The 16,286-nt window shown below is 44.5% G+C and overlaps 1 protein-coding gene and 1 long non-coding RNA gene across 3 annotated transcripts in view; one reads left to right on the forward strand and one right to left on the reverse strand.

Annotated features, from left to right (window-relative positions):
- Positions 1–16,286, forward strand: part of SMPD3 (sphingomyelin phosphodiesterase 3) — a 203,535-nt gene that overhangs the window by 172,747 nt on the left and 14,502 nt on the right. The window contains exons 5-6 of one of the 2 annotated variants that reach the window (XM_067551617.1): positions 4,927–5,082; positions 15,950–16,039. In XM_067551617.1, the coding sequence (XP_067407718.1) occupies positions 4,927–5,082; positions 15,950–16,039 (246 nt within the window). Of the gene's footprint in view, positions 1–4,926; positions 5,083–9,380; positions 9,500–15,949; positions 16,040–16,286 lie in introns of those variants that run through there. The other variant, XM_067551628.1, reaches the window with a different exon arrangement.
- The window catches only part of LOC137155410 (uncharacterized), a 33,853-nt gene continuing 33,041 nt past the window's right edge, over positions 15,475–16,286 (reverse strand). The window contains exon 3 of the long non-coding RNA XR_010920454.1: positions 15,475–16,012. This is a non-coding gene — a long non-coding RNA (uncharacterized lncRNA). The remainder of the gene's footprint in view (positions 16,013–16,286) is intronic.

Raw genomic sequence — 16,286 nt, forward strand, 5'->3', positions numbered from 1 at the left:
TATTACTTAATTTTCCTTTCACCATGTCCCAATAGCTAGGGTATGCCTCATACAGTGCTCTGAAAGTGTTTTTCTTTAATGTGTATAAATAGCACTGCCAAGAGTGACAGTTGAAAGGGCTGATTGCACCTTGCATACCCTGCATGCTGTGTGTGTCTGAAATTGAAACGATTAGATGCTGTCTATCTGGTTATGATTCAAATGGTTTAGAGAACACAATGCTGCTTACATCCAGTTTACTCTCAAGGTGACCAGAGAGCCTATGCTTGGATTTCTGGCTGATACAATAATATGACTGAACTCATGCACTCCCTAGTGTGAACTTTATTTATAAATTGTGGTCTGTTGTCTCTCTCCTATGTCATGTCTTACTACAACGCATTTTGTGTTCGATCACCAGGGTTGTGTGTGAAAACAGCATAGGCCCTGAAGGTTAAGTTAGTACAGGCAATATTTTGTTTTTATCACAGAAGTATGATTATTAATTAACAAGGTTGTTTGTAGAATCTGGTTTAGGAAATTGAGCATTGTAACCTGTTCTGTCTGATCACTGTTAGGCTAACTGGTATGTAGACATTTTCAAGCTGCATTTTCTTGAATCCAGGCTTACAGAAATTTCTAGTCCAGCTGTTGGGTTTCTGCAGCATAAACCTAACTTGTGTTTTTGTTTAAGAATGAACACACACATGCACACACACGCCCTGCCACTTACGTTCTTCTATACAGAACGTGCTTATAGTTCAGGGTGGGCAGTGTATTTTAAAATTACCTTGAAGAATTAGTTGGCTGTGGCACTACTCTGTCCTTTCTGAACTTAACCATAACAAATATAACATAACCTTAACAAACACCTGTCAGGGATGGTCTAGATATTATTTAGTCCTGCCATGAGTGCAGGGGACTGGACTAGATGACCTCTCAAGGTCCCTTCCAACCCTATGATTCTATATTATACTGATATCCGCCTGGGTTGATTTAAATCACCAATTTAATCATGATTTAAAATCAGTAAGCAGGAAATCTTGATGTAAATAATAGATTTTAATCTTGTTTTGCATTTGTACATTTTAGTTATTTCTGTAAAAAAAGTTAATTTTCATTGGTTTTTAACCCTTAAAACATGTTGATCTGCAACTAAATATAGCCTTTACACTAAATTTGGTACTACTTTTTGCTGATTGGGAGGATATACTAAATAGCTATATATGTTTATTTCAGTGATTATCTAATTTAACATACATTTATTCAGATTCTTACTTTGTATATTTTTAATTCTGTTAGAAAATGGTGAATGACTCGTGGATTTGTGTCAAGCTGCATTTGGATAGAAACTCAATTTAACTAACAAAAAAAAGCATTTATTTTGTTAGTTAAACAAAGCTACCTTATGTACTGGATATGTAAGAAAAATAAGTTTATCAAAACATGTTTTGCATTTAAAACTGATTTATTAAACTAAGGACATATTAACTTGAGGTAGTGAATTGATGGATTGTTTCTGGTCATGATAGGCCAGATTTTCAAAGGTATTGAAGTTTCTAAAGATGCAGATAGATGCCTAGTGGGATTTTCAAAAGTGCCTAAGCAGGCTGGGTGTATCTGGAAATAAACATTTGATGCAATTTTTTTAATTTAATTTTTTTTAGTAGATTATAGTAAATTTAGGCCTTAACATAGGTTGTTAGCTGAAATTTAAAACAAGTTTTTAAAAATGCAAAATGCATTCAATTTAAATACAAAGATTTGAATAAATCAGATTTAAATAAATAGATTTAAATAATAAATAAATCATTTGTATGTATCTGATTGCTCTAATCCTTTAACATTTCTCTTATGGTTTATTTCTTTCTTTTTGCAATAAACCTTTAGTTTTAGTTACTAAAGGATTGGCTGGCAGCATGATATTTTGGGTAAGATCCAAACTTATATTGATCTGGTACTGTGGCTGATTCTTTGGGGTCAGAGGGAACCTTTTTAGTAAAGATCATAGGAGTTTAAATAACTGGTCTCTTTACTGGACCCAGTGGCTAACTGGGAGCCAGAATCTGAAATGCAATAAAGGGGGCTGTGTGTATTTGTATACTGGCTTCTCTGAGGATTCAGAAGCGCAGTTTGTGGCTGGTTGGGAAGCCTGGCTTCAGTGCCACCCACCAGTGCTGGGAGAATCTGCTCTCTGTTTGCAGCCTGCTCTGACCTCGGCATTTTCAGATGGCTACCCTGGGCACGAGACGGGTCACAATGCTGTTAATAAATTTATCAAACTTCATCTTAAAACTGCCTAAAATTATTGGCTTTAGAAGAATGCATGATGAGAAAGGCCAAATATGACCACGGAGACAGTGGTATAACAGTATATAAACCCATCCTAGCAACCCACAACAGGCTCAAATGGCAGCTCTAAACAGACGTGCATGGAATCCTTTTAACCTTTTATTAAAGATACAGAAAATGAAGGAAAAACAGTTAAAGCATTTGAAATGTAAAGTATTAAGTAAGGCTTTCAATTTTAACAACATCGTTTGTTCCCTTTCCCTTTAGCTGGAGTTAGTTTTTAAGAGAAAAACCCCTGGTCTGACAGTCTCTTAGAGGGTATTAAAGATGGTGGTAACTATCCTTCTAGGGAAAAGAAAATAAGTTAAATGAGATCAGTTGAAGCCGACATTTGTTATTAAAGTCCAAACCTGTTTCCTAGAAAGTAAAACAAGACAAAACGCATACTAAAGGGGAAAGAAAATAATAGCAAAGGTAGAAAATGCAGGTTCTGTCTCTGTCTGGTGTTTACCTCTCAATTTCAACTTTGCTGCTGGAAAAACATGGGCGCAGCACGCAGGGTTTTCAGGCACTCCAAGACCCGGCAAATTTGTACCAGCATCAGGCTGTTTAGGGTATTGCTTTTATCTGCCCCTCTGTTTATAGGCTTACAGCAATGTTGCAAAATATGCAGTCTTGGCTGGCAAAGGCAGTCTTGTTAGATAGAAGGCAAAATTAAAAGCATAGGAAAGAGAAGAAATAAGGTGGGGTAGGAAAAAGACACACTGGGGTGGGGCATAGGGTGAAAAAGTTTCACATACCTGGTGGCAGTCAGGATTCAGCCAGAGCTGGAGAAAGTGGCAGTCTCATCCGAATCCCTCTCTTGGCTTGTTTTGGTAAGGACAGCTGGCTCAGTGATGTTACAGTGGGCTCTTTCCCTTTTTAGTCAGCAGTTGTCTCCCTTCACTTCCTCTTTAGGAACTTTCATTTCAAAGCCTCTTTTATTTTAAGGACCCCAAAAGGGGTTGCAGGGTGGAATAATCTATCCTCTCACTATTTTGTCCATCAATAGGCTTAATTTCCGACACCAGTTTTGATTCATTGATTTCTGGCCTTGCGCTGTTCTGGTTTACTTGGCATACTCGTAACAGAGTCCTTGACTTATATCAGTAAGTCTTTTTGTTTGGACTGATTCAATCTGTCTTTTTTTGCACCTTGTTCCTCCAACATTTGTTATTACAGGTCAGTGGTTCTCAACCAGGGGTATGCATACCCCTGGGTACATAGAGGTCTTCCAGGGGATATGTCAACTCATCTAGGTACAGTATTTGCCTAGTTTTACAACAGGAATAGACTCAACATGGAGAAAAAAAATGTTGCTGTTGCTTCACTGCCTCCCAGTGAAGGCCCACAAGTGAAAAACAGGCTCAAGTATCACACTAAAATGCAAATATAATATTTATATTTCAATCAATTTATTTTATAATTATATGGTAAAGAGGAGAAAGTAAGCAATTTTTCAGTAATAGTGTGCTGTGACACTTTTGTATTTTTATGTCTGATTTTGTAAGCAAGTAGTTTTTAACTGTGGTGAAACTTGGAGTATGCAAGACAAATCAGACTCCTGAAAACAGGTAGTCTGGAAAAGTTGAGAACCACTGTTAACATTTTATTAATTTTCATTCACTTTTCACAGATGAGCTCACAATTCAGGGAAATTTATATGCTCAGTTATTACAATACGTGTTAAAACTAGTTAAGTTGTTTGCTCCCACTACTCCAGTTGGAAGGCTGTTTCAGAACCTCACTACTCTGATGTTTAGAAACTCTGTAATTTCCAGCCTAAATTTATTCCTGGCCAGTTCATACACATTTGTTTTTGTGCCAACACTGTCATATAGCTTAAATAGCTCATCTCCATCTTTGGTGTTTACAATGATGAAAGCCATAATAAAGCCCCTGGAGAAATTAATAATTCTGTAGTCAGATGAGGGTTTGAATAATTAGCAGGCCTTTGGCCTCATATCAAACAATGCATATAAAATGAAATCTTTAACATATGTTCTGTGCACTGAATGAAGCAGAGGTCCTATGGACAAAATAGTTTCTGATCATCTAATTAAAGACTATGTCATAATACATATGCGACCTTAATTCTAGAACTTCAAATCTTTGGAATGCTTTATATTGTAACCTTTACATTATACAAATTACATGCAAAAATTACATTAGAGTGTAATTCACCCTTGTGCAGAGAGCCAGAAGGAGGTCTTTGAACCATTTAGTCTCACTTCAACCGTATTTCAAGGACTTAAGCAGGATATAGGCCTCGTGCAAGGATTCTGCATAGGGATGAATTTTATTGATACTGTCCAGAACAGTACCTGTCACTTTACATAAAAATAGTAATATATTCCTTGCTCCAAAAGTGTTTAAATATACATCATGCTGTAAGGGAAAAGATGCAAAACAAGGGCTTGTTTTTTGTTTTGTTTTGGCTTTTTTGGGGGAGGGAAGAAGAATAGGCAGGGTTGGTTCTTTGCTTTTTATCTCCCGCCTGTGTATTTTTCCAATGTCTGTTATGCTGTATGCCTCTTGTGCAGCTATCTGTAAAGTTATATATTGTTTAAGCATGTTCCCTTGTACTCCAGCTTTTTCACTTCATGTTTCCCATAGGAGACACTACCGTTCGATGTGAGCAACTAGATCTGCTTCAAGATTGGCTGGCTGATTTTCGAAAATCTACCTCCTCCTCCAGCACAGCCAATCCAGAGGAGCTGGTGGCTTTTGATATGATCTGTGGAGATCTCAATTTTGACAACTGCTCATCTGGTGAGACAAGCTTTTCCCTTTCCTCTTGAATATGTAGCATGACAGTGAGGTACTAAGAAGTTGTGATGTTTCCTCTTACCACTTTAAGGCAGTGATCTTTGATTGTGGTTGCAAAAACCATTTACATTCAAATAAGAATAAATTGCTACAAAAACTTTTAAAAATGGGAGTAAAGATTGTTAGTCTGAGTAGGTAAACCCAGTGTTTAAGAGCTGCATATTCATTAAAGGGGAGAATTTCTATGGCACAAAGGGAAGTCCTCTCATTTGTGTCTTTGACAATCTTCACCTAACTCTAGAAAAAACAGACAAGTGGCTCTTACCTGCTCTGCATTTTTATTATCACTATGGCATGTATGTATTCTTTCTTTCTAGTTACTTATATACCTGTTGATGTGTATTATCACTGGGTATCTGTGGAAAAAATCATATAAAAATTAAAAAAACCATACGCACAAGGAGGCTGAATTAAAGTTCCAAAGGCAACTTTAATTCTGGCATTTCCTAACTTTTAGAGCTAGACTTTGCAACTTTAATATTCTTTTAACTTATTTTTTGGAAGTTATTCCATATATAGAGGGCAGAGGACACCATTAAAAATAGATATTTACTACCAACAGATGTTAAATTTACAGTGGAATTCTGAATAAAGAATATCTCACACACTATGAGAAAATCAAACATGGTATAGTAAATGTTATTTTTAGAGCCCTACAAATCCGTGGATATCTGCTTTATATCCATAGATATCTGCAAAAAATGATCTGTGGATCAGGTGGTCACGGAGGTCACGGATTGACTTTCCAGGACCTCCAGGACTTCTAGGGCAGGGCTGGAACAGCTACCAGCCCTGGTCACCACCAGAACAGCTGATCAGATGTTAGGCAGCAGGCAGGGCTGATCAGATGTTTGGGACGGCAGGGGCTCAATAGCTGATGAGGGACGGTTGGCTGCAAATCGCTGATGGGGGGCGGCTAGCTGCAAACAGTGGTGGAGATGCAGATGCAGATACATCTAAAAGAGGGAGGGCGGATGCGGATTGGAGGTGGATCCACATATTTGCATCTGCGTAAGGCTCTAGTTAGTTTTAATGGTATCAGCTGTATGTCTTTGTATATATTTGCACACAGTGTGTGTAGGCAGTTACATAAATAGATATTAATTTATTTTAAATTTGGCTCATCACTGCATTAGATGGGCATACCACAGAAATTAAAAAAACAATTGTTGCCAGCTATTGGCACATACCAAAAAATCCATCCCAACTTCTACCACTACTGTCAGTTATGTGGGATCCCCTCCACTTATGTGCTAAAATTAAGAAGTATTCCAAGGAAAAAGTCTTGCATTGTGTTCCAAAAAGTAAATGAACTTGGCCTCTGGTGGACTGTAGAAGATAGCAAATTCCAGAACCAAATGATGTCTACTAGTGATGCCCTGCTGCTTGCTCAATGGAGTTGAACCTGGGCCCAAACAACAGAAGCTTTTCCAAAAAAGCAGCTGCTCTGATGAGTATAAGAGAGCCAGTTTTATAGATACTAGCTACCACCACCAAGCAGCAGCTTGGAAGCCAGCACTGACTGTAGAGCACAGGTGTTGGATATTCGTGTGTGCATGCATCGCTTAAAATGCAGGTAATTGCAAACTGCTCTTGCTGAAGCTTCCAACTGACCTTTAGTGGTAGCCTAAATAGAACACATTATAGTAGTCCAGCCTGAAAATGGCAAAAGTCAGGAAGAGGGCTGTATCTGAGAGGAAAGGTCATGATCTCTAAGCTAACTCATGGCAATAATGAAAGGCATTAGTCTACCACTACTACATTGGGCATACAAAGAGATAGCTCCAATAGAACCCTCAAAGTGTGAAACAGTGAGACAAGGAGTAGGAACAGTCACGATCACTGTGAGTCTCTTAAAATATTCTATATGGTGCATACTGGTTTATACTGTGCTTTTAGTCAGTTAGGTTAGAGATAAATTCAAGCCACAGTATTCAGATTGGGATCTAAAGTTTAGGACCAACAGGTTTGTAGATTCATAGTCACTGTTCAGGCCCATTTGTTTAGTGGAGATATAGTAATTTCCATAGGGAATCACTCCCCTCAAATGAAGTGGGGTGTACAAACTGTGTCAAAGAAAAAGATACCTCCTGTACAGTCCAAAATAACTACGATCCTCCCATATCATGTCTTTGAATGTGCTTTTCATTTGAAACTGCTGAAGAGATAGATATAATGCACTGAAGAGGTTAATCAATCTGGTTTGGATAGATAGTTGGTCAAATGAAAAAATTCAGAATGTTGCCTGCATTTCCTGGTCTTATCTCATATTTACTAGCACTTGACAGCCAGGATTCACAGGAGAAGAATAACCTACTATACCCAGCTTTGGATCAGATGCTCATGGTCAATTTAGTTATTGCATCTTCAATCTCAAATAAACACTGACGTTGAATAAAAAAGTATCTGTAGAACAGAACATGGAGTGGGCAGACAGACTGACTTGCTGGCATCTGGAATTCTGAATCAAGATGAAAGTCATGAGTCATCTGGAATTATGAATCAAGAGTTTGCTAGTAAAGCAGACATTTCCATATACCTTATTCGCTCAAGGTAAATCAATTTTAGCTGAACTCAGATACAGCCAATCAGAATTCAGTTATTTACATGCTTGCATAGCTTTGCTCCAAATCTTAATATTGTTGACCTCTTGAGGAGATAAATAAAATAAACTATCTGGTTTGTAAAGATGATCATTTCAGCCAGTAAATGAGCTAGGCTAATCTTTTAGTACAATATGTAGCAAACGTATAGTACGTGCATTTTAGCCAAGTGTCAGATGTTACCTGGTTGACAATCTAATTTTACAGTTGTGAAGCTGGGGTACAGTGGTTGAGTTTTTGTAGGCATGTTTTATAGGGTTTAAATTATTGAAACGTAACCATTGTTGAGGGACACTCACAAGGTAAAAGCTGTCCTTAGCTGTGTTGCTAATATAATTCAAAATTATTAAAAGCATTTAAAAATCTGTTTTACTTTTGCTATTTATGCGGTTTACTATTTTGCACTTCACTCAGTTGCAATGGAAACGGAAATTAAGTTGATCACTTTCATTTTCTATTTATAGTCAGTTTCATTTTCTGGTTCTCAAGCATTAAATTAGAACAATGCTGCAAGAGTTTGGGTTTACAACTCTGTAAGGGGATGTTTTTAATGAAAAAAGTCAAAGACCTTTGTTAGGTAATGTAACTAAAAAATACAAGACCTACATTTTGGGTTAAAATACTTAATCTTGATATTTACCAATTTTACACAGTGAAGCATCTGGAAGGTTTTAAAGAAAAGAATATTAACTGAATATTTTTAGACTTGCCAGCTTTCTACATGTTTTTTTTTTTAAATAAATTGTGAAATTGTACAATAGTTTGTTTGCTCCAGTGAAAATCCAGCTCTTACTCTTTGTTGAAGGTTATACCATCAATCCATCTGAGATTTGCAAGTTCCTTGGTCACCCCATGCTTTAGGGCCATTTGCAGCGAGTCATTTGTACCCTAGCACTAGAGATTATCACAATTCTAACATCAGTACATTGACTTCTCAGTTATCAGGAACTGTATTATAAGGCTGTCTTTAATGTCAGGCTGCTGTAGTCTGACTCTGATGGAAATCTATTATATTTTAAACCTTTTGCTATGAGATACAAAGCCTTTCGATGAGAGGGGCTAGTCATGAATTGTAACCATCGCTGCATGGTAGTGGGTTAATCATCATAGGATTTTATTCCCTTCCAGGGCTTCTCCGATCAAGGTTTGTAGGCATCTGAAACTCTGCCACAGAGCAAAACTTGGAGAAATAAACAGATTTGCACAGATTGCATCTGGTACTTAAATAAAAACAGCTGAACAAATCCATAACCTGCTCAGATAGGAGAGATTTGGTTTAAGTGTACCTGTCAAATCTTGAATACACTTTTTTTCTGATCCTCTCTAATTCCTTCAAGATGTCACTGCTAATTTATTACTGCCTCAGCTCCAGAGGGTCCTTGTGGTACTAAAGACAGGGCAATTTTCAAGGCAGCTGAGACAACGCAGGTGCAATAGCTGAAGTAGAGGCATCAGTTCACAGCTCTAGAAGATACATGGAGCAAAATGAAGGAATGGGATCCTGTGGCCCTCTAGCTAGGGTCAAAACAGATACAATGACATAAAAGCTTATAACAGCCTCAAGGGCAGTGGATAGTTAGTACAAATGTGGCTACAGACTGAACATTTGTATTTTTTCCTTTTTATAACCCCTTTTAGTTGGAATTGAGATGGTCACCCAGCATCATCCCTTGGCAAGAATGATGTTGCTCTCCTGTAGAAGTAGGTCTGGTTTACTTCTGCTGATGCAGAGCAACATTCTCCTTATGTGATACATCTTGCTCAACCTTCAAAGAAGTTCTGCCCTTCCTTGTTTTGAGAGAGAGTCCATTTTCGTACATATTTATGGATTTTGTTGCCTTGACAATAGACTGTGACAAATGACATTAATTTCAAGTGCAGGCACTTGTGAATGTTCCAAGGATCCCTAGAGGAAACTTGAACTGTTGGTAAGAAATTCTAAAGTTCTAAAATGGTGGAAGTGCTGCAAAGAAGAAAATTGTCAAGGGATGCTGCCAGTTTCCTGAGTTTAAAAAAAAAATTACTGGATTTCAGCAGTGTTGGCATATTCAGTTTGAGGGTCTGATCCTGCAAATACTAGTAGATATAATATTTACTATCATAAATAGTATACCCTCAATTATAATTCTCCTAGTTCCTTGATCTAGTGCCTATAATACTGGTTTGTTGTTACATCAAATAACCCTACTGGCATATATCTGCTGTTAGGCTTGAAGTAGACAGCACAATTCATACCAATTTGTCAGAAATTAAGCACTGAGAATGCATGTGGCATGCTGGTTGTATTTTGGACTACTTTAACTAATTTGTATTTTGGAGTACTTTAACACTGAACCGTGAATCTTGTGAGGCAGTCAAACCACAAGTTCTACTTCGAGTGATTGCTCATATCCATTCCAATATAGGTGTGTGCATGCCATAGTGCACAGTTCCCGGAACGTTTTTCCCCTTAGCAGACCCTGTAGGGCCGGCTCTGGTGCCCCCTGGAGGGCCCTGCGCATGCTGCAGCACATAAGGCACTGCCGGCCCCATGCCCCCTCAATCTCTTCTTTCCACCCGTGATGGTCGTATGGAACTAGCACTTGCTCTCTGCAAGTGCCATTCCCCTTCTTTGAACTCTTTGTTAGTCAAAGTACCTAGTTAGTTTTAAGTAGTTGTTAAGTACTGTAGTTTAGTAAGAAGTCCCTGACAGACTTAAGGTGGCCGGGCTATGTCCCGGCTGCCTGGTCTTAAACCCCTCCCTGCTCCCCACCCCGCTCAGTACCTTAAGTGCCTGGGGGAGAGCAAACAGGAAAAACAAGACTAAGATATGCAAGGCTTTTAAACAGTGAGCCCAGAGGGACAGAGAGATCAGGTTTAAAGCCTTGCTTTTATCGCAGCGCTCCGCTCTGTGTCTGGGCCGTCCTGCTCCCCCTCGGCACCGAATGTCACCTCGGTGTGGAGCGCACCGTCGGCACTGGATTCAACTCGGCACGGAGCAGGATCCCTGGTGCCAATGACGAGGAGAGTGCATGGAGTGCGGACACTCCCTTGCGCCGTGGGTACCGGCAGGGTCGAGTACAGAGATGCACTGGCCATGGCCTGTCGAGTCCTCTCCGGGTCTGCATCTCTGAGCAGGGAGCCACCCCCAACTCCTGGGAGTGGGAGAGTGCCCCTGCCAACACGGAGGTTTCTGGCAGCAAGAGACTTGTTGACCTGCCTACGCCGCCTCGGCCCCCCGTCCAAGCCGAGGGAGAAGGGGCCGAGGTCCCAGGGCAAGCCCGCGTGGGGTCCCCCGAAGGGCGGTGGAGATCCCCGGTACGGGGAGGAAGATCTCCCACCAGACGGCCACCAGGGGTAGAGTGAGGACGCTCCCCCAGCAGGTCAGCAGCACTGCAAGTCCTGGGTGCCAAGGCTCTTCCCCTCGGTACCGAGCCCCCTGGGGCAATGCCGAGGCTCTCCGGCAGTAGCGGGGCTTCACGCGGTGCCGGGGCTCTCTGCGGTGCCGGGGGCTCTTCGGGGCTGCCCCTCAGTGGTACCACCCCCCGTGCCGACACAGGCGGTCCTTGTTGTCCTCCATGGCAGAGGCAGCGAAAATACGGTTCCCGGCACGGGCACGGCCCCCGGGACCAAGGACGGCCGCCTGTGTAGCAGCTCGGGTCCCACGGGGGGGACAGTTGTCGGGAAAGCCAACGCCCCCACAAGGTGTCCAAGCAGGTGGCATAGTCAGCCCCAGTTGGGCCCTGGGGTCAAGGGCCTTATTGGGCCCCATGGGACACCCAGATGGGACCAAGGTCCCAATCCACTCTGCTAGCAGGGATACAGTCCGTGCCCTGGCACAGTCTAAGGCCCATAAACACCGCTCCTCAGCTGAGGAGTCGGACCCCGTGGAGGGACCCTCTACGGGTGCATCCCTTCGGCAAGGGGAGCACCCGCAAGATTTGACTCGGCAGTCCTCTTCCTCCTCCCCGAAGCAGTCTCCATGGATCACATGGCACCACTGGAAGATTTCAGGGCGCACCAGGAGCTGCTCAAGAGGGCGGCCCCTAACAAGGTTGGATTCCACCATCCTGCATGGAGGAATCGGTGGCTAGGGCAGCGCTCCAAATGTCCAATGACGCTGCTGCCGCGGCGGGTAGAACCATAGCCCCCGCCAGTTCCATGAGGAAGTACTAAGGGCTGCTACCCTCAGGCCTGTCTAGGAGCTGCGGCAATCAATCCAGGACCTCCCCTTTCATAAGTTGGCCCTCTTCTCCAATCGGACCAATGCGAAGCTGCACGGCCCGAAGGACTCCAGGGCCACGCTTCGCTCCCTGGGCCTGTACATGCCCCAGGCTTCCAGGTGGCAGTTGCGGCCCAGGCTCAGCAGCGACCAGGACCTCCGCATAGGCCCTTTTCAACCCTACAGAAATAGGGACAGAAAGAGGGGGTGTAAAAGATGGACTCAGCCCCCCCCAGTTCGTCCTCAGCCCCAGCAGGGGCCCCCTACGGGGTCGGGCAATCGTAGGAGACAGTTCAATGGTGCACCTGAGGGTGGCGCCCCTACTGCTCTCCTGACCCGCCCCACCCTGTCCTGAACAGGTTAAGGCCCTTCTATCCTGAAGGGGCGCCCCCAAGGGTCTGAGACCCGTACTAGACCTGTGTCGCCTGAACAAATATATCGAAGACTCAGGTTTTGCATGGTCTCCCTAGTCTCCATAATCCCTGCCTGGATCCAGGAGACTAGTATGCCGCCCTCGTCCTACACAGACGCATACTTTCATGGGTCCATCCTCCGGAGCCACAGGCGCTTCCTCCGCTTCACAGTGGCTGGCTCTCACTACCAATTGACAGCCTGCCCTTTGGCCTATCTTCGGCTCCAAGGGTGTTCACCAAATGCGTGGCGGTAATGGCGGCCCGCCTGAGGCAAAAGGGTGTGCAAATCTTCCCTTACCTGGACGATTGGCTGATATGAGGTAGGTCCAGGTTCCAAGTGCAGGAGAGCGTAACTCTCACTTGCTCCACGTGCAGCAGGCCGGGACTGCTCATAAATGAGCAGGAGTCCACACTAACCCCAGTGCAACACATACAATTCATTGGGGCCACCCTGGACACTTCCCAGGCCAGAGCCTTCCTGCCTCAGTCACATTTTAAGGTGATGGTCTCTGTCATCTCCCAGCTGCACCGATGCCCCACGACAATAGCCAGGCACTGCCTACAGCTGTTAGACCACATGGCGGCCTGCATGTACATAGTGAAGCTAGCTCGCCTGAGGCACAGGCGGCTTCAGGCATGGTTGGCCTCGGTATATATGCCGAGCAGACACCCACTGAATTGCGTGGTCCAGTACCCCGCCCGCGCTAGCCTCCCTAGACTGGTGGAGATTCCCCAGGACAGTAGGGAAGGGCGTTCCGTTCACGGAACTGGTCCTGTTGGTCACCTTAATCTCCGATGGCTCATATGTGGGATGAGAGCCCACATTGGTGCCAACCTGAGCACTCAGGGGCTCTGGTCGGGGGAGGAAAGGTGCTTGCAGGTCATCGTGGAGGAGCTGAGAGCCCTTCGCCTAGCGTGCAAGCTGTTCCTCTGATTCCTGACAGGCAGAGTGGTGCAGACGCTGCCAGACAACACCGCAGCCATTTTTACATAAAGAGGCAGGGAGGAGCATGCTCTTCCGCTCTCTGTGAGGAAGCTACCCGTCCGTGGGGCTTTGCCGTGAGGCACGACTCCACTGGACTGCCTTTCATCTCATGGGGGTGAGGAGCGACGAGGCGGATTGCCTCAACAGGTCGTTTCTACCCCGCCACGACTGGTTGCTGCACCCAGAGGCAGTGACTGCGATCCTCCAAAAGTGGGGTGTCCCCCAACTGGATCTAGTCGCATCGCTTTGGAATGTGTAGTGCCAAGGCTTGGCTTGCGCCGGGTCATGAGACTGCGTCAGTTTCAGATACGTTCCTCAGTAACGGGACGGGGACTCTCAGGTATGCATTCCCACCCATTCCACTCCTGCCCAAGGTCCTACTGAACAGAAACAGGGACAGGGCGGATATCATATTCACTGCTCAGGCCTGACCGAGCCAGCGCTGGCTCGGCCTGCTGCTGGACCTTTCATTCGCCCCACCCATGGGGCTCCCGAGGCAGCACAACCGTCTCTCCCAGGACCACAGTCGCCTGTTGCACCCGAACCTGGACTCCCTGCAGCTCACAGCCTGGAGGCTCTGAGGCTGATGGAGGTAGAGGAAGCCTGCTGGGTGCAGGTCCCACAACTCCTGCTGGACAGCAGGGACCCTTCTACACAGGTCATGTATCAGGCTAAGTGGACATGGTTTACCTCTTGGGCGGAGTCCCAGGGCATTCCACCAGCCTCTTGTCTCCGCAGGCGACCCTGGAGTACTCTGGGGTCTGGTGCTGGCCTAGCTGATGGTCCACTTGGCAGCTATTTTGGCCTTCCATCACCTGCTAGTGGGGAGATCCCCGTTATCCCATCCCATGTTGGTCAGGGTGCTCAAGGAGGTGGAGAGGCGGTATCCCCAGGTCCGCAACCTGGTGCCTCTCTGGGATATCAGCCTGGTCCTCTCGAGACTCATAGGGCCCTCCCCCTGGGAACCCATGGCTTCATGCCCTCTGCCACGCTCCATGGAGGGTAGCCTTCAGATTACCTCAGATTGGGGGATCTCCGAAATTAGGGCCTTGACCTCAGAGCCCCCATACACACTATTCTATATGGATAAGGTGCAGTTGAGGCCACGCCCAGGCTCCCAGCCTGGGATGGTTTCCCAAACTGCACGGTTTGGAGGAGGAGCGGAGATGGCATTTGCTAGATGCGAGACGAGCCCTGGCCTGCTACATCGAAGACACGGCTGTTCCAGAAATCAGCGCAGCTCCTCGCCGCAGGAGGGGGCCGAATGAATGGATCATCGGTCTCCACCCAGCACATCTCCGCGTGGATCACATCCTGCAACAAGTGCTGCTATGAGCAGGCAAATGTGCTGCTCCCAGGTGTCATCACAGTGCATTCAACCAGAGCTAAGGCCTCGGCTGCGGTTTTTCTGGAGAGTGCGCCCCTGCAGGACATCTGCAAAGTAGCCAGTTGGTTGTCGGTCCACACCTTCACGTCCCACTACACCATCATTCAGCAGGCGAGAGAGGACGTAGGATTCGGCAGAGCTGTGTTGAGGGCAGCTCACCGGTAACTCCTACCCACCTCCAAGGTATGGCTATTTAATCACCTATACTGGAATGGATATGAGCAATCACTCAAAGTAGAAAACAGGGTTACTTACCAGTAACTGTTGTTCTTCGAGATGTGTTGCTCATATCCATTCCACACCCACCCCCCCATCCCCGCTGTCGGAGTTGGCAAAAAGAAGGGACTGAGCGGGCGTGGGGCCGGCAGTGCCTCGTGCTGCTGCATGTGCAGGGCACTCCAGGGGGCACCAGAGCCAGCCATACGGGGTCTGCTAAGGGGAAAAAGTTCTGGGAACCGTGCACTGTGGTGTGCACACACCTATATTGGAATGGACATGAGCAACACATCTCGAAGAACAACAGTGACTGGTAAGTAACCCTGTTCTTCTGACTTCAACAGATGTACTGCAGAGACTCTATACAAACCTAGCTCACCAAATATATTGTCAATAAGAAGCCAGTGGGTCCAGTTCTGCACTGCCTAACATTTTCTACCTACTTTGTGTCGCCATTTACATCAATACAGAGTGCAAGACAGTGGAGAATCAGGCCCCATTGACTACACCCAGGAATCAGATAGTCCGGATTTGGCATTAAAATCACATTTTTTTGTTTATATGTTTTCTTCTGTTTTAAAGTGCTCTATTTTCAACAGTAAATCTTTGTTCTTAGGGGATTTTTTTTGGGGGGGTCTGGGGACAGTTATTTGGAGGGTTCAGGAAGTTGAGAATAGCTCATGGTTAATAAGAATCTGTTGACTACAATTGTGGTTTGTTTTTTTTTTGTTTGGTTTTTTTTAAATTAATAACAGAATGTTGCTAATATCACCTTAGAAACTAAAGTGAAATCAGGTTCCAAATAAAATTAGTGCTGCTGTAGTGTTGGTCAGAGAGGTTGTTTCAGAGAGATGGGAGGAACCCCTCCATTCCAGAGGCACCAGCTGAGGACACAGACTGGAGACTGAAGCCTTCTTTTTGCACAGCACCAGTGTTTGCACTGTATTCTAAAGATTGCACTGTGTGATTGATTTCCCTTTTTGTGGACTTGTTCTTCCCTTGCAGAGGATAAGCTGGAGCAGCAGCACTCCCTGTTTACACGCTACAAAGATCCATGTCGGCTTGGTCCTGGGGAGGAAAAACCATGGGCAATTGGTAAGGTTTTGTCCCAAGCTGTCAGAGGCAACCTGTTTTATCTTTATATGGCCCTGAGACTCCACCTTCAGGCAGCATATGGCATAACTAAGGGGCAGTAACAACAATTAAAGTGGGGATTAAATGCTTAAACTGTTGTTTAAAAGTACTGTCCTCAACCTGTATCGTATCTGTTGTAAGCCTCAGAGTGCTTTATTGTACTATAAACTATACCTAAATAGAGATCACCTCATCCACTACCAAAATG

This window comes from Emydura macquarii, unplaced genomic scaffold (assembly GCF_026122565.2).
Source record: "Emydura macquarii macquarii isolate MOO-44397 ecotype Brisbane River unplaced genomic scaffold, CSIRO-AGI_Emac_v2 contig_295, whole genome shotgun sequence".
NCBI classification, from domain to species: Eukaryota; Metazoa; Chordata; order Testudines; family Chelidae; genus Emydura; species Emydura macquarii.